We start from the raw sequence: 17,815 nt of genomic DNA on the forward strand, positions 1-17,815 counted from the left end.
TTAAATGATAATGATAATTGTAAGAATAAAAATAATATTGAAAAATTTTTTAAAAAATTTAACAAGGTAGCCGTCTTGATTCCATTAAAAAATTTTGCACGGCAGTAAAAACAGACTTGTGGCTGTACCCAAGTATGGTGGCTCCAGACGACAATAAGACTGGGCTGTTCAAACAAAGGCCAAGCTGTTGTAGAGGTTTCTCTAAAAACCATCTTCGCATCATGGTGTACCGGCGACAAAACAACAAAAAATGGTCTATGGCTTCGTTCTCTCCACAAAATACGCAGACGGGATTAAGCGCCAACCCAGACCTGTGCAAATAAAAATTTAAGGGTGGGATCCCGCAGCGGAGCCTTGATAGAGATACCTCAGCCTGCCGTGAAAGGCATGATTGCCTGCTCCACGAATACCTCAGGTGCAGGTAATCATCAGATCTTAAAAGAGATCTAGTTGTCGTTCTTAACAAATTTTGTCGCCGGAACCTCGCTGCTGTAATGTGCGCTGTAGCCAAAATGACAGGTAGCATGGGGGCCATTGAGGGACGTCTTTGCCAGGCAGTCCACAACTTCATTGGCTGTCACACCGCTATGACCTGGCACCCATATCGTGTGAACAAGGCTCAAATGCGGAGGGAGTAAGGAATGGAAAGTGTTTAGAATTGGCGAATCTACAGCCGAAGCAAGGGACGAACACAAAGAAAGAGAGTCTGTAATGACAGCCACTGAAGAGAAAGCTGGCTCTAGTTTGCGAAGAGCAAGCACCACTGCCAGAAACTCCGCTTGTTTACATTTATTGCTTGTTTACATTTATCGGATTTGTGGCTGACTTTATACTTGGCTTGTCTTTTGATGGCTAGAATGCTGCAGCATGGCTGCAAATAATATTTGAACCTTATAATATTGCACAGAAATATTGCACATGCTTTAAAAATACTCCACCACAATTTAGGTCACCTTTTATGCGCACTGATGCTCCTTATTTTTCACTGATCGTCAGTGCTATTGTTTACGTGTGACTTTAGTTTTTACTATGTGGCACCGAAAGAAACCGAATGACATTCCGAATGCCATTCACTTAAAATGAGGTTAAACCTTCCAGTGTGACAGGGGAATTAGTTTGCTGCATTGTGTGGCTTGACCGAACCTTTTAGGAAGAAGCCCCTGTTGTAAAGTCATTGTAGTGACAGTAGATCTGTTCCCCCCCCCCCCCCCCCCCCCATCCCCGTTTGTCTCCTAGCGATTAGGCAGCAGTTATATTGACAGTTGCAACTTAATTTATCTTTATGCCTCTCACTCTTTGCCTCTAAAGGTACATTGTGTGGATAGATTATTATGTTCTAAAGAGAAAATATTAGGGTTGTGCGAATATTTGAAAGTTTTGAATATCAAAGTGAATAATGCAGTATACAATTCGGGCTTTGAAGCAAATAGCAGTATTCAAAACCTGTAAATATTTTCGAAGTATTTCGAAGTTCGAGAATTCAAGAAGATAAGCAGCTGGATGAAGCAGTTGATGGTCTTATGTGCGTTCAGACACTTCAGCGCGATCGCATCTCTCGTGCACATGAATGCTTTATTATGAGAGGCATGAGGTAAGCAGTTTCAACGTACTATTGCAATTTGCAGGGCCATGGTTGAGATGCCCGCTGACAAGCACTTGAATCCGATGAAGGTTCTCAGCGAACTGGAGGCTGTCCTGCCCGATGATGCCATCCTGGTTGCAGACGGTGGAGATTTCGTAGGCACTGCATCCTACATCCTCAGGTGTGCTGGGTCATGTGAGGGTCTTGCGTACTATATGTAAAAATTCTGTGTTTTTAAGAAAAAGTACTGGTGTAAAGCAGCATGTAAATTGTACAAACGCGCTTGAAAGTATATATGAACGTTGCTGTGTTTCAGTTACGCTTCTAAGATTGAAGGCTTGCGGGAAAAAAATTGGCTGTGGTTTAGGTCTGGTTAAACCTTGTTGAATTGCGAAAGCTTCGTTTCCTCGGCCCGCCGTCTATGCAGCGTCTCATTCCGACACTCTTGAGAACTAAAACCGGTCTCTTCTGCAATTGAAGAGTCACTCCGGGACGACTTCTTCTAGCCGCGTCTTCGTTATGACGCTTCTCGAGTCGTGCGGCGCGTTCTTCTGGCGTCTTTTGAGCACGTTGCCTCTTCCTCACTTCGTTCTGTCGTTGTTGGATCTTTATTTCGCTCTCCATAATGACTACAATACACTGAGGCGAAGCGCATATATATATATGCCCCCCGCGACGCGACACCTCCTCTCTCTCTGCCCCAGCGGAGCATCATGTCTGGTGGAGCGAGCGGCGACGGCGGCGCCATCTGTTTGAGTGCGGCTGCGGCGTTGCTAGGCAACGGCGGCTCTAGGACGTGCGTCCGCCACCGCATACGGCATACGGCTGCCTACATATGGCATACGGCATACGGCCCGACAAGCCGAAATGGCTCGCTGGCTGGCGTAGTAAAGCTTTTGCTTTAAAAGAGACAACGGTGGATGGAACATACGTGTAACAAGACTGGTGTGGTAATTATGTAACCTGTTTCTCGTGCTTACCGCGCTGCCAATATCCTTTAGTCATGAGCCAAATAGTTATGCGTGCACTTCAGCTATCAAAGTGGTAAGGTTTTCTGTGATTGTGCTCTCTAGCATCACTGATTCAACCATACATAAGCTTTCCATTTCTCCTGATTTCAGATAGAATGAGCCATTAATGCAGCTAGAGCAGCAAAGCACTCTATGAACTTTTGCCTGCAATTGTATGGGATGCACAGCACAAACTCCTAGACTGAGTACGTTCAGCCTAGCAGCACTGTGTACTATACAGCAATACTAAGCTAAGCAATAACTCCAGTGAAGGAACGGTGTGACAGAGCCTCAGGGTGACGAAAGTTTTTAGTGTGGAATGTTTACTATGACATTGTGCAGGATTCAAGGAACTAAAGTAGATAGAATCGGAATTAATTGCTACAACAGATGTATAATTCTTGCATTCCCAGGGTTATCAAAATTCTGGTAAAGCACCTGAGTAGTAGTGTATATGCATACCTGATGTATAAAGATGGTTGAGCCTTAGAAGATGCGTGGAAATTCTTTAAGGAGTGCTATATCGCTGGCTTGGGACGCTAGCTACTGCCCTCAGTCAGCCCTGATGAAGGAGCCGAGTCGGCTTCAAAACGTTGGGTTAAATTGAAAATTTTTGGCTGGAGATGTGCAGTTTATTATAAGTCTTCAAACCCAACCAGACAGGCAAATCTGTCAGAATGTTTAGTTTTCAAATATAGGCATGCTTCCTTGTCCAGTACATTACGGTACTGATATACTCCGTTGCTGGGGCAAGGCCACACAATCCAGTCCAATGTAATCCATAGCGAAGCAAAGCAGGCATCCACTTGCATTTAGCATCTGTGTGGACTGGCATCTTTTTAAATGGAAGCCATGCATTGCTGTCGACCTGCCTGAATGCAGCAAATCTGAAAAAACTTCCAGAAACCTACGAGTTGATATTTGGATGAGACTGAGACTAAGATAAGCATCGCAGTGTTGGTTTGGTTTACCAGTTTTCATTGTATTTTCTTTGAAGGCCAAGTGGACCACTGAAATGGTTAGACCCAGGTGCTTTCGGGACACTGGGTGTTGGAGGTGGCTTTGCCCTGGGTGCAAAGTTGTGCCACCCTGAAGCGTTGGTGGTGATCATTTATGGAGATGGTTCGCTCGGCTACTCCATGCTTGAGTTCGACACCTTTGTGCGTCACAAGGTGAGCAGCTTCGCCAAAATACCACGTGCAGTGTGTTACAGCAGTTTTTCTGCTGCAGATGTGATTTTTACTGAACAGCTGTTTCATTTCTAGCATATCTTTGTTTTGAGCAGGGGGCCTAAGTATTGCATTCTATTACTCCAGTTACACTAGCAAAAAGGGGGGGGGGGGGAGACTCTAAAGCTGATAAATTACAGTCTTGCCTTGTTAATACTATCCCTGTTAATATGGACGACTCAAATTTTTCTGGAAAACAAACTTTTTTTTAATGCATTTATGCCTCGTTAATATAGAAACTTGCTGTCCGGACAATGAACAGGGTGAAAACGCTCAGTGGTCATTAGGGCCTCGTTAATATGGACGCTAATGAGAAAAAAATCTCTGCTGCCTCAACCTGGTGTTTCAATATCTGCATTTTAAGCGCAGAACACTGCAGGAATGTGGCAGTTGCTGAGTGGTGGCCTTTTCTTTTGTTATTTCATGCTTTACAGTGCAAATTTGCCTGATCGGTGCACCTCACAATTTTTGGTATTGCATGAATGATTGTAATGAAAACTCCCTCCAGAGCTTGTGCCACGTTGAAAGCAGCATTCAGTAACGATCAGCCAACTGAGTGCCGATATGCAGTAGTGAGCGGTTCGTGAGATGTGAACAGTCACAGTAGTAGTTGGGTCATTTATTCATGAGACGACATAAAGCATATTATATATCACTAGGCGCGTCAAGCTGCACCACATTATTTCAAGGACAATTACGACCAGGATAATGGGCTTGTAGCTCCCAAAATTATGTCTTAGTTCAACTTTGCTGGCAGAAGCAGGCCTTAACAGTAGTACGTTTCTTTTTTCTTCGCGATTCGTTATTACACACAACTCACTTTATGGACAGTCCACTCTTTGGCCCTAGATGCCCTTGTGCCAAAAAAACCTAGCATCATCATCATATTAATGAGGCACCTTGTAATATATGAGCAATGAAACTCCAGCCTAATCTGAATAGAGATTTACTTATATGATATTAGGGAGAAAAATTGAAATTTCAGATAGAATTCAAATGCTGATTATTGCATGACGGCTTGCATATGACAGGTGGAATACCTGCCATATTACATCACCTGGCTAACAGTATGGCCTGTGCTGAAGTGCTAACACTGTCGAAGCCAATCGGCGTGTGACATAGTACGCGCAAAGCGTTGGCAGTTCACAGCCAGGTCATACAGAATGTCTCACCTTTTAGGCCTGACTTAGGGAGGAGCTTTTAGCAGTGGCTTACTATATGTAATTAGTACTGTTGGCAAGAGCACTGCGGCCATTCTGCTTATTCTTTAGCCATGTCGTCTGGTCCTGCCCGCTCCTCCGTTAAAGTGCAACGAGGAAAGGAAGATACCAATGGCACCTCGTGTAGAGTTACGAGATCAGCACACTGTGGCCACAGGCGTGAGCATGGCTTGCTTCGCCACCATTGTTGTGTTCTTAGCAGTGCCTTAGTGGCTATGCCGTTTGGTTGGTGAGCTGAGGTTTGCGGTAGCTGCATTTTGATGAAGCTGAAATGCAAAAGACATTCATGTGCAAATTGACGTCAGTGCACGTTCATGAACCCCAGGTGGTCAAAATTAACCTGGAGCTTTCCATTGCTCTGTCCGTAATATAGCCCATTTGGAGCGTTGGCACGTTAAACTGCACATGCCAGTTCTCAGCTATGCAAATGTCCTTGTTAGCACAACACCAAATACCTGTAAAATACGGACTCTTGCGACATCACAAACTCAATATTTGTGAAAATAAAAGAAACAAAATTTTGTTTCATCAGATGTACCTGTTCATTCCTGAGAAAATTATATTATGTTTCTAATTAACACCATTCGAAATGTACAGCCAAAGTTGTAACCCCTTGCTATCTCGCAAAAACGAAACAAAAAGTTTGCCAGCAAAATAATTTCTTAATTTTTATATCATTAGTTATTTTGTTCAGTTTAAATGAATAAGGACTGCTTCTTAACGCCTGCATCTATTTTTGTTTATGTTTAATAACTAAAACGCTTACAAGAGGGACTCGGGATGTTTGGAACACATTGGTTGGCTATGTCAACCTGCCAACACTGTCGTTTGGCCGCTGTGGTGGCGGCTCAATAGTTATGTTGCTCGGGTCGACCCGAAAGATGTGGGTTTGATCCCAGCCGCGGCAGTTGCATTTCGATGGAGGCGAAATGCTAGGGGCAGCGTGATGTCAGTGCATGCTAAAAAAGCCCAGGTGTTCAAAATTCTCCGGAGCCCTCCATTACGGCGTACCTAGTAGCCCTAGTCACTTTGGGAAGCCCCCTTCACTTAGCCAAACCAAATTGATGTTTGGTTTGTATGATTCCGAGTATAATTTCAATAGTAGCAACAGAGAGACGCTAGACATTCTAAAGTACACTTGGATGAAACGTGGTCTGCAAAAATTGAACTTGCTTGTTAGGTGACCAGCAGCGTATTGGGAACCTTGTCAGTCTAATGGGGCCAAAAAAGAAAATAAAATAAAAGCGAGGTACCACGTGACGAAAAGCAAGTAGAAGCATGAATAAGGAGAAGCTGAGCTAGCTACAGATGTGATGGATTTTAATTGCCCCGAACTTGTCGTTGTGGCATTTGTACACATCTTTTATCCCTTTTCTCAAAACTAATTTTTTGCCATTTATTTTATGCAGACGTGCTTAACTTGCCTTTAAAAGATCTTTAAAAATAAAACTGTGTAAACTTATTTATTATATATCTAGCTGTGCAGTGAGCCACAATGAGTGAAACTTGTATTTTTATGAAGTCATTAGTGCAACTGTGTGCCTTTTTTTTTTGTGCAAAACTTGTGGTAAAAACGGCTTGAAAGTGATGCCATTCAATTCTCAGTAACATGCTGAGTGCAATTTTACCTTTTATATGCATGCGGGACATGCACAGAGCTTTTTCTTTATAAAGAGTTAAAACGTGTGCAGTTGAACGTTGTTTGACATTGTCTGCATTTAGCACTAGTCGGTGATTTGCTTGATGAATGCTATCTTGCAGCATACTCTGTTGAGCGCACACCGGGACCCGTTGCGTGGCATGTAGATTGGATAGAGGAACTGGTATGTTATCACTTGGGCAAAAAATTACAATGATGATCCGGGGTAGGGTAATATGGATTGGAAAACATTTATTCCACCAAAATGTCGATGCAGACGGTCTATGCTAGATGGCTTGCAGCGACCTTAACGGCCCACTCGATGACCAAGGCTTGAACGCCCGGGTCGGAGCAGACCAGAACGGCCTCCCATTGCTCAAGAGAAGGAATTTGTACTGTCGTAATAAGTGATCATATGTGGCTGTTTCGCCACAGAACCTGCACTCAGGGTTAAAGTCATCTGGGTACATTTTTGCCAAAGATAGGGGTGCAGAAAATCTCTGAAATGTATGAGACTGAAGAGTGATTTGGCAGATCACCAGCAGTAGTAATTCTGAATGCATGCATCCGTTGTGTTTCCCCTCTAACTGCAGATTCCAGTCGTAGCCGTGGTGGGAAATGACGCTTGCTGGATGCAGATTTCCCGAGAGCAAGTCAAAATGTTCAAGAGCAACGTTGCTTGTGGGCTTGCCGTGAGTACCGCATTTGGGGCAAGATTGCACCAGTTCTTAGGGTGTTGTACAGTTGTCCATACGCCTGTCTAGAGCGCTCTAACGCCATACCAGGGAGTACACTTCCATCATTTACGAGTGGCCTAGGGCTCGAAACGAGACTTTACTGTGCATGCCCATTCCCATGGATCGAGTTTAACTTCTGTCTTCAAAAGCTATATTGGGCTCACGAGGCTGTGACAATCGTCATAAATGCACTACTAAGCGTGCCATTGAGTGCTCTAGACAAGTGGAGATGACTGTGCATTTCTAATTTATGGGTAGTATGTGAGGCTGCTTAAATGTACGTCTTGTATTTATTTTATTAATTTCTTTGGTTGTAAACTGACAGCAATCTAGGGCAGGGCAACAAGGAACACAAGCTTGGAAAACTGGAGAAGCAAAATACAGTCCCACGTGAGGAAGTAAAAACTAATTATTGGATAACTACTGTGGGACTGCATCAATGAAGTAGTCCAGGGTTTTCAACTAATCACAGGGGCAAGAGGTCTGTTCCAGCTGCTAATGGTCTTGGGGAACAAAAGCTCCTTAAACGTAAGGGCTCTATAATTGGGCTCAGTTAATGCTAAGCTATGCTTTTTTTTCATCAGCCTTGCAGTGCGAACTGAGATAGATAACAGATGTGAAACTAGAAAGTCAATCGTACACTAAACGTAAGATTTTTTGCTGGATTGCTTCAAACTTGAAAATTAGTAACAACTTCAAGTGAAGATCTCATGCAACATTAGCATACTCAAACAATGGTATGATGGTCGTTATATAAATTGTGTGCTTAGTTGCATTTATGCAATGGTGCAGGTTACGTATTAAAAGAACTATACTTTCTGCGCAGTACTACATACCTCCATTTGCCAGTTTTCTCTTGGCCACCTGCTCACAATTACCTAGTCACAATCCATTTCGAGCGATTAGTTTGAACTCTAGTGAACTTTTAATTCCCTGCAGTACACAGACTACCACAGGGCGGTGGAGGGCCTTGGTGCCAAGGGTGTCCTGGTGGCTCTGCCAGACAAGGATCGGCTGCCGGAGGTCTTCAGGGAAGCACAAAGGCTCAACAGGGAGGGACATAGTGTGCTTCTCAACTGTCTTATTGGGAAGACCTCCTTTAGGGAAGGCAGCATCTCTGTGTAATTTTCAGCACTGCCACATTTTGTTTTGCATTACGTAGCACTGCTGTTGTAGTGCCATAGCTGTCCCATTGTTATGCTACTGGGTGGTGGTAGGTTCACCTGTAGCAGTTTCATGTACAAGCTACTTACTCTGGCACAGCCAGTGAAATTACGAAATTTGATCACGTTGATATTTTTTTATACTCGTGCCTGAGCTTGAAGAGATTTATACTATATTCTTTGCTTGTTGTGTCTGTGCAAAATGCAACCACATTCCCGATTGGGCGCAACAAGCTGTGCTGTGTGAATAGTAGTTGACTATGACGACTCTGTGTCGTCAAAGAGGGGTGCTAAGCCGTGTCAGAGAGGCATACTGGCAGCTAAAGCGAAGGTGGTCATTTGACATGTGCCTTGTTTGTACAGTATAGGCGAACAAATAAGTGTAAGGCAAACAGGTCAGATGAAATAACAGATGAGCAGGAATGAGGCAACTATAGCAACAATTGTCGAACCTATCACTCGTTCTGGTTATTTCAAAATCAATTATTGTTCATGTTTAGCTACTTTTTCATGCAAATGGTTTATTCTTAAAGGAATCTGAGGACAAATTGAAGGTTGCCTGTATCAATAGGGTGTCGCATTCTAACTGCAAAGAGACCATTCTCGAAAAAAAGAAAAGTGCTTTCGAAAGCTGAAAAACACTCGGAAACACATATACAGGTGTCGCCATCATAAGAGGTGAACCTGTCGTCAGTGTCGTTTCATGGAACGGCAGATTTAGAAGAACTGGCGACAGTGTAAACTAAATGGTTTAAAAGTAGTTTGAAAATGAACATGGGACCAATCAAAACCATAAAATTTGCTGGAATGAAGAGAAATTAAACAATTACCCAAGTTCAAATTATTACTAGCTGACTGTAACTGTGAAAATAGCGAGTGACAACTCTCAGCTGAATGCACATGTAATTGCTTTATTTTAGAGCTGCTTTTCTGTGGTCAATAAGTTACTTTTATACTTTTTTTTACTTGCATATTATATTTTAGAAACATTTTCACTGTGAATTTATTGAGAAAAGAAATGGCATTCCAACTTGCACACAATATGCTGTAGTATGTCATTACTGATGGTATATATATAGTGTTAAAAATTTAAAGCTGGAAAATAATGATAAGACGGTCGGCTGAATGTATAGATATTTATAAATACAGCTCATATTTTTCAGTTTGTCCTTGTGATGAATTTCTTTCCTCCTCATTGATCACAAGTGAAACCAAAGAGAGCAGCAGGTCTAATAGAATGCTTATTTTTTATCAAACAGACTTATTGTAGCTGTGATCTTTATGTGACAGAATTGATAGCGCTGAATGCAAACAAGCTTTTACGACTTACTTTTCGCTGTACTGTTATTTATGTTCATTAACCCAAGTAAAAGTTAAGAGCCCAGCCTTCGCATAATGAGGTCTAGATTGCATCAGGCTGCACCTGCATAAGGCAACCTCTTTGGTTCTGAAACATCACAACAGCAAATGACTATATTTCTGTAAATGTACTGTAATCATTCGATTGGCACAATTCACAACTCATATAATGTATCAAATCATTCAAGAGCAATGAGTTTATTCATCCACAGGGCATTTGTGTCCCCTGGTTCATAGAGAACCAAAGCACAAAATTATAAAAGCATTATACACATAGTACTTTAAAGGTAAGGCCTACAAGGACATCTGTCAGCAATTCAGGGGCCAAATTCACAGTGCAATTTGTATTTAACAACTAGTAGTAAGCCTCATAGGATAATGTGGGCACACATGATGTTGAACAGGGCTATAATTGAAGATCAATGGATATAACCTGTCCAATGATGGTGATGACGGTGACGCCATCTCTGCTGACAACGATGAAGAAGCTGGTGAGGTGACTCCAGCTCTAGTTCTGAGTACACTGCATTTAGTGGCCTGAAATGTACAGAAGAATAGCAACTCATATCATTCAAGGTGTGCTAACGGTTCCATTTGTCACGTGGTCACCTCCTTTCTGAATCGCGCCTGTATCCACACCCTGTACATGCATAGCAGCCTCCCCCGGTTGACCTGCAGCCTTCTGTCCAAGTGGTTCTGCTCCTCTACAAAGCCACTCTTTGTGAACATCTTCGTCAGCTCATCTGGAATGGCAGCATAAAGTGATTTCCTTTTTTAGCTTCCATGAAGTGAAATGAAATTTGGCATGCTAGTCGACGTGTGGACTGGCATGCAGTTGATGTGTGGCCATTTACAATCGTCCCTCAATAATTCGAATTCAAAGGAAAATTAGATTTTTTTTTTTTTCAAATTATTCGGAGTTCTAATTAATACACTTCATGTTTACAGGACTAAGGCAATGGTTTAACTAAACCACATGTTTGAATTAGACGATTTCGAATTAAGGTGAATCTACTGTGCTAACAGTACTACAGTCCATGACGGCATCATGGACTGATGGTGTTAACAGTTCACTGCCTTTTTCTTTTTGCATGCGGGGCGGTACCATTGTCCCAAAGCATATTTTACTTTTCTTCACAAGTTCGGTGTGAACAGGCCTAAATATGCACTTGCATCTGTGGTGCGAGCCTACATTCATTATGCTTGTGGTTTAATTTAAAATACACACAGAATTAGTACCTTGCATGAAGAAGTACACCCTGGTCCCATCTCCCCGGACATAGAAGTTGTCCTCGATGCAGCGGCCATTCTTGAACCTGAGCTGTGCCATGTCGTAGCGACCGTAGTCCCTGAAGATCACCTTTCCTCCTGGCCTGAGGTACCGGGCCACAGAGTCTATGACATGCTGCATCCTGAAAATAAAACAAATGTCACAGCCAAACCTAAATGCACTAGCTGCACATTAAAATTAGTGCAACAAACGCAGGTCAATTGACAGAGTAGAGACAGGTGCTGTCTTTTAGCTGCAAGTTTGATAGGGATCTTCACAACAATTTAAAACTGTGCAACATTTGTGCCATCGAAGTGCAGCTAAAGAACGTTTCAGATGGTAGCTAGGCCACAGCCAGGTAGCAATTTAGCCATCACAAACAGTGACATCACATACAGTATGGCCCAGTATAGTATTTATATTTCCTCAAGAACACAATGTTCACCCGCCCACTTAGAAAATTTCATGCATATGCATACTCTCAGTGCAGTAATTTAAAAATTTTCTATTTAAGTTTATGCCCTCAATGGTGGTCTATAGTGATTATTTAAAATTTTTCTATTTAAATTTATGCCCTGAATAGTGGTCTATAGTGATTATTTAAAATTTTTCTATTTAAATTTATGCCCTGAATGGTGGTCTACAGTCTGATACAAATCAACAATGCCCCTCAAAAAAGGCCTTCTGGCCAATGGTGTGGACAGACTGTCATGACTTCGCAGTGAATCCCCTTGCAACTGCTAGTGTGACATCATAGGGGGCTGGCAGGTACAAGGGGATTAACCACGGATTAGCCAGGTTATCATGACATGACAACCGGTCGACACCGTTGGCTGGAGGGTCTCCTGTGCGGGGCATTCACCACTGCATTCTTTGAGGACTGTTCACCCGAGGTAATGTTTAACAGCCTAGCAAGGGAACACCAGTTCACAATCGGCAGCGAGAGCCTAGAAATTGTGACGGAATACGTCTACTTAGGGCAGGTAGTGACAGCTGATCCGGATCATGAGAGGGAGATAACTAGAAGGATAAGAATGGGGTGGAGCGCATATGGCAAATTCTCGCAGATCATGAGTGGCAGTTTACCAATCTCCCTCAAGAGGAAAGTGTACAACAGCATAATCTTACCGTTACTCACCTACGGGGCAGAAACGTGGAGGCTAACGAAAAGAGTTCAGCTTAAGTTAAGGACAATGCAGCGAGCCATGGAAAGAAAAATGATAGGTGTAACGTTAAGAGATCGGAAGCGGGCAGAGTGGGTGAGGGAACAAACACGGGTTAATGACATCCTAGTCGAAATCAAGAGAAAGAAATGGGCTTGGGCAGGGCATGTAATGCGAAGGCAAGATAACCGCTGGTCCTTAAGGGTAACGGAGTGGATTCCAAGAGAAAGTAAGCGGAGCAGGGGGCGGCAGAAGGTTAGGTGGGCGGATGAGATTAAGAAGTTTGCAGGCAAAGGGTGGATGCAGCTGGCAAAGGATAGGGTTAATTGGAGAGACATGGGAGAGGCCTTTGCCCTGCAGTGGGTGTAGTAGGGCTGATGATGATGATGATGAGAAAAAAGCAGTTTGATTTTGGTCCTCACCGGTCGGGGCTGATGGCGCTGAGAACAAAAATGAGCATCACAAAGTCCAAGCTTTGCTCGGGGAATGGGACGTCCCACTCTTTCGCCACATCACAGACGAAAGCGTGGCACCGCTTCTCATCATAGTCCTTGTGCTCCTGCAAAGTATTGAGGCAGAAGCATTATGAAAAAGGTGGCAGTAACAAATAGTTTCATGTTTTGGGGGGGTCTTTTGCCCGAAAGTGATTCAGGTTATGAGGGACGCTGTAGTGAAGGGCTCTAGAAATTTCAACTGCCTGGGGTTCTTTAACGTGCAGTGACATCGCACAATCGCACGGGCCTCTAGAATTTCGCCTCCATCGAAATTCGACCGCCACGGCCGGGAACGAATCCGCGTCTTTCGGGTCAGCAGCCGAGCACCATAACCACTGAGCCAGTGCGGCGGCGTGCAGTAACAAATAGTATTAGGCCTACAGCCTACAGCAGCAATCAAAAGAGCACACACTGGCAGACCATCTGCTGCTAGCATATGCTGGTAATGCTTCTAGGAGTTAGTAAACAAACTTTATTAAATAAAATATACAAGCCCTTGTTCCAGCAAGTGGCGGATCAATGGCATTGCACTTTAAAAGCAAAAGGAAATACTGCTTGGATTCTATCTTTCGCAAGCTGTCCTTTTCTAACTCGGATGTTTCAGATATACTTGAAGATCTAGTTCTTTTTTCATAACAATGCAGTAAAGAGGAATGGCTAAATATACTGCTGTGGTGAAAAAAAAGTAACATTAGCACATTCAAAAAGCATAGAGACAGGAAGTTCCTTCTAAGCATTGCACAATACGGGTATTCTTTGGCAGTTTTCTGATCAAGAGGAATTTTAATAGTTCTGTGGAAGGAACAATTTCACATGTAAGGAAAAGTTTTGTCATGCTGTGGCACCTTGGTCCCTCACAAGTTTTTACAAAGGCTGCCAGTGTATTTCATCTACGACAGCATTCAATAGCAGTACTTTATTAATTCATTGTGAGTGACAAGAAATGTTAATACAGTTGACAACAAAATTATTTGCACAGCCTGTACCACTGCAGGACAGAAATGCAGCTTGGCAGAAGAGGACATCTGTAGACAGGTAGCCATAACTTCACGATGGAAAATAGCAAACACAAACGGAGCACAAAAACCACAAGATGGGTTTCTTGCTCCTCTCTGCGCGTCTTTTACTCTCTGCTTGCTTGCATCGGGTCATACAACTTCCTGTGCTGCAAAACAAAACTTGACCTATTGGTGTGGCACCTTTTATAATGCTGCCTTCCCATGGCACATGGCATCGATACCACTTGTGTTACTAAGGGGGAAACTATGTGCTTACACAGTTGGCAAGCTGGATGAAAATATTTTCGAAGGTGCTGCTATATTATAAATTTCTCTGCTGCAAAATGCATTCACGGAGCTACTTGCAAAGGATAACAAGCGCACAGTTCAGAAATAAATGTTCCGTCTTTTCCCCTATGTACGAGTACAACTTGACAGCACTGTGTCAGTTGCAACACAGCAGTAATGACGAATACATCTACAAAAATTTTGTAAGTTTCACTCTTCAGTGCTTTCTATGGATTCACTAATTACTTGCAGCTTAAAACAACTAGGCATGGACTGGATGACATGGTTCATTGAATACGCTGGTCAAATCTGAAATAAGGCCATTAGAAAGTGGTTGACACGCATATTAGGCATTTGGTTACCTTCAAGACAGAGATGGCTGTTGATGAGAAGTCACAGCCATACACAAACAGTCCAGGATCCCTGTGTGAAAAATACAACAAAAAAGCAGATATTTCACTCATCCAGCTTCCAAGATGACCTGCTTTTAGGACAACACTACAATTACAGTTCTACATAGCCAATGCTACATAGCCATTTATATAAACTTCAGCTATATTCAGTTAGCAAAGTAATGAAAGGCTTACTGACCTGTTCACTTCCAGAATGGGGAATACTGTATTTCCAACACCGCACCCAATCTGAAAGTAAAAAAATCTGAAGTGATGAAACCGTGCTATAAACTTTTGTGTCTGCTAGCTGCAGAGTGAGTAAAATGGAGCGAACCATGCTTTTGGAACAGTGCACAATCTTGTTCTTTTGCTTTTTCTGCGTAAATTGGCTTTCGGCTAATTTCAACCACCTGGTGTTAAATTCACTGAAAAATCGGTACACAGGCACTTTTGCATTTTGCCTCAACAGAATTGTAGCTACTAGGGCAAAGATTCAACCTGTGACCTCCATAGCTTCGGACCGACCAGCAGACAAAAGAAAGATTAGTTTATGCTGAAACTACTCAGTGTCTCAACTATAAGCAAATACTGTCACGCTGGGAGGAACAAAAAATAATCACTAAAGTGGCAGTAATAAAGTGAGGTTCAGTTTGATGCACCTTGCAATGCAGTCCATGGAGATTCTGACAATACTATACTGTTACGTGCCCGGGATTAATTCCCAGAGCCAGGAAAAGATGGAAGTGCAATACAGATGTGCTAGACTCTGCTGCTCAAGCTGAGATGAGATGGCGCAGGATGGCGTTCTCCCTTTCCTTTCCCAGCTTCATTCTGGTCTTCTTTGTATTTGTGACATTCGCTGTGGCAGCCTAGTGGTTATGGCATTCTAATATTAAACACAAAGCCACATACTTCATTCCTGGCCATGGCAACCTTGGTTTTGTAAGGTTGGTTGTGAAGGGTGGGGGGTGTAAAATGCAATAATCTTCATGCGCAGCCCTTTTTGTTTTATTAAAGAGCTGCACTTACCAGAAATTTGTGTCGAGTGTCCCAGGGTGACATCTCTCAAGTAAGTAACAGCGTGTTTTTGAGAGATGAAAGTACAGTACATTTTTGTTCCATTTTATAATGCAGTAGAAACGACATACCTCAAGAATCCTTAGTGAGGCTCCCTTTCCTGGGTAATCCTCCCCACTGTCATCCTTTGGCGTGTCCTTTGCAGTGGTGTTCCCAGGAAGGAGCTCTGGAAACTCAACAAAGAGCCAATGCCGGTCCTTGAAGAAGCGGTTGCTGTGGATTCCATAAAACTTGTCCCAGTACTGAGCTGCTTCAGCTTCATACTGGTCTGTAAAAAATAGTGAACACATATTGTTAAGTTTTTTAACTTTACTCATAAAGTGGCAGTTTGCACCTTTCAGGGCGGGTTCCACTTTGCAGACAGAGTTCTCGTCGACTTTTTGTTGGGCTGCTTTAAGCTGCTCTTCAGTCCAGCACACATCATCCCTGTAGAAGAATGTTGATCCAGCTGACACAAGACCAAGTAGTAGAGTAAACTGCTGTGTGTGAATCACCACAAGTAACAGCAGCTGTGGCAAGGCCTTTTCGATATGTCCAACTGCAGCTCTGAATGTTTACTTGCATACAATGTTTAGTCTAGCTTGTCTGCTCAGGCTGTCTATCTTTTTACAGCTGCACATGTATATGTGAAATAAGTACTGAGGGAAAACAGGCGACCATAAATGTGGGTGCCACCTCGTTGCAAAGGCAGACCTATTCCGAAAATATGCACAATCATCTTGGAACCCGTGGGCATTCGTAGATTATAGATGTCACATCAAGAGGAGTCATGATTATGGAACATAAATTTTGGGCCTTCTATTTTTGAACGCTTTGCTCCCTGGTAAAGATTTTAGGAGAGCGAAGTTGTGACGTAATTATTCAATATTTCTTGTAATGGATCTATGTTGTTCTTTAAGGAGAAAAAAGAAGTCTGATTTTTAAAGCGCCATAAAGAGGACGCACGGGCAGTGTTAACCGAGCCCAGCTAAAAGATGTCACACTTACATCACCTTTTCAGAGTTCTACGAATGCTGCACATCTTTGCAACAGGAAAACAATAAAATAAAAAGAAAAGGAGACAAAGTGGATTACGGTTTTTCCTTATTCAATAACATCTCGAAATTAGGACAGGTAGAACCCTTGAAAGCTCGAAGAAACACTGTTTCTCATGTACTGGGTAGTGCTTTCTTGGAAATTTTAAACTAGTGGTCTTGAAAAGCACACAGACAACATACTGAAAGTAAATAGTTATTTAGAGATGGCGATGACATGCTGAGCTAAAAGGTACCAGCGTTCTCAAAACCGATGAAGACAAACTATTTACTTGCCAAGCGTTGTGCTCAAAGACTCGGCTGTCGTCGTCCAGGTAACGCTGGCCAAACTGGGGCCTTTTGTCACTTTCACTCATTGCGTTTTGCGTCGACGTCAACAAATGTGTCTCGGCAAAACCACTGTATGATAGCGTTGCAGCTGGTAGAGAAGATTTCGCAATAGTGCTAGTAGTGAGCCCCGACAACAGGAGAATCGCAGCCTGCCTTGTAATTTAAGGGTCAAACGTTGAGCAAAAAAAAAAAACGTAATATCGCAGAGCTGCTGAACTTCACGATTATTCAGCTACAGGCGTACCACACACGCTGGTCTGTGAGAAACTCATGGAGGCTGCCATTGTTGTTGCCGGTGGCGACAGGTCTGACGGGAGTTTTGTCGGCAGCTCAGTACTTGAATAAATTACGAAAAAATTAAAAACTTTTCTCACTATTAAAAAAAATTTTTGCTGCGTATGCGTCTTACTTTAAAAAATACTGAGAAGGCTTTTTAATTACTACCTACAGTAGCGACATTGTGAAAACACAATATTGTGGGACACCGCCGGAGCCGATCGCGAAAGCCTCAGTTGTTCAAATATGAATTGCGATGGTAGCGCCAGGCTGGAGCCGATTGCAGAGGCCACAGTTGTTCAAATAATGAATCGCAATAATGGCACTAGATGACGCTACTTGTCCGTGTATTTGGTGATTTATTGCGATGGGTTGCTTATTTCACACGCAGATGGCGCCACCTTCACACAAGCGTTGGGATATGAGGCAGGCGAAGAGGAAGCCGAGGAGGAGAGTTTCTACCGCGTGATCCCCGGCGCCAACTGCTGTTCAAAACAAGAATTGCGGCGATGACGCCAGATAGCGCCACTTGTCCGCGTTAGTTGGTTTTTCCA

The 17,815-nt window shown here is 43.0% G+C and overlaps 2 protein-coding genes across 2 annotated transcripts in view; one reads left to right on the forward strand and one right to left on the reverse strand.

The window, feature by feature from the left end:
• Window positions 1–9,745, forward strand: part of LOC144111017 (2-hydroxyacyl-CoA lyase 2-like) — a 29,691-nt gene extending 19,946 nt beyond the window's left edge. Inside the window, exons 14-17 of the mRNA XM_077644101.1 lie at window positions 1,626–1,763; window positions 3,590–3,764; window positions 7,274–7,372; window positions 8,357–9,745. Coding sequence (XP_077500227.1) covers window positions 1,626–1,763; window positions 3,590–3,764; window positions 7,274–7,372; window positions 8,357–8,542 — 598 coding nt within the window. The 3' untranslated portion in view covers window positions 8,543–9,745. The remainder of the gene's footprint in view (window positions 1–1,625; window positions 1,764–3,589; window positions 3,765–7,273; window positions 7,373–8,356) is intronic.
• A 380-nt stretch (window positions 9,746–10,125) lies between these two features.
• Window positions 10,126–17,276, reverse strand: Mettl2 (methyltransferase-like protein). Its single transcript, XM_077644102.1, has 8 exons — window positions 16,932–17,276; window positions 15,956–16,047; window positions 15,693–15,889; window positions 14,744–14,793; window positions 14,515–14,575; window positions 12,795–12,931; window positions 11,179–11,351; window positions 10,126–10,682 (listed from the first exon to the last, which is right to left on the reverse strand). The coding sequence occupies exons 1-8, from the start codon at window positions 17,009–17,011 to the stop codon at window positions 10,537–10,539; spliced, it is 936 nt and encodes a 311-aa protein (XP_077500228.1). The 5' UTR covers window positions 17,012–17,276; the 3' UTR covers window positions 10,126–10,536.
• Between the last annotated feature and the right edge of the window lie 539 nt (window positions 17,277–17,815).

The sequence above is a fragment of the Amblyomma americanum genome, chromosome 11 (genome assembly GCF_052857255.1).
Source record: "Amblyomma americanum isolate KBUSLIRL-KWMA chromosome 11, ASM5285725v1, whole genome shotgun sequence".
Lineage (NCBI taxonomy): Eukaryota > Metazoa > Arthropoda > Arachnida > Ixodida > Ixodidae > Amblyomma > Amblyomma americanum.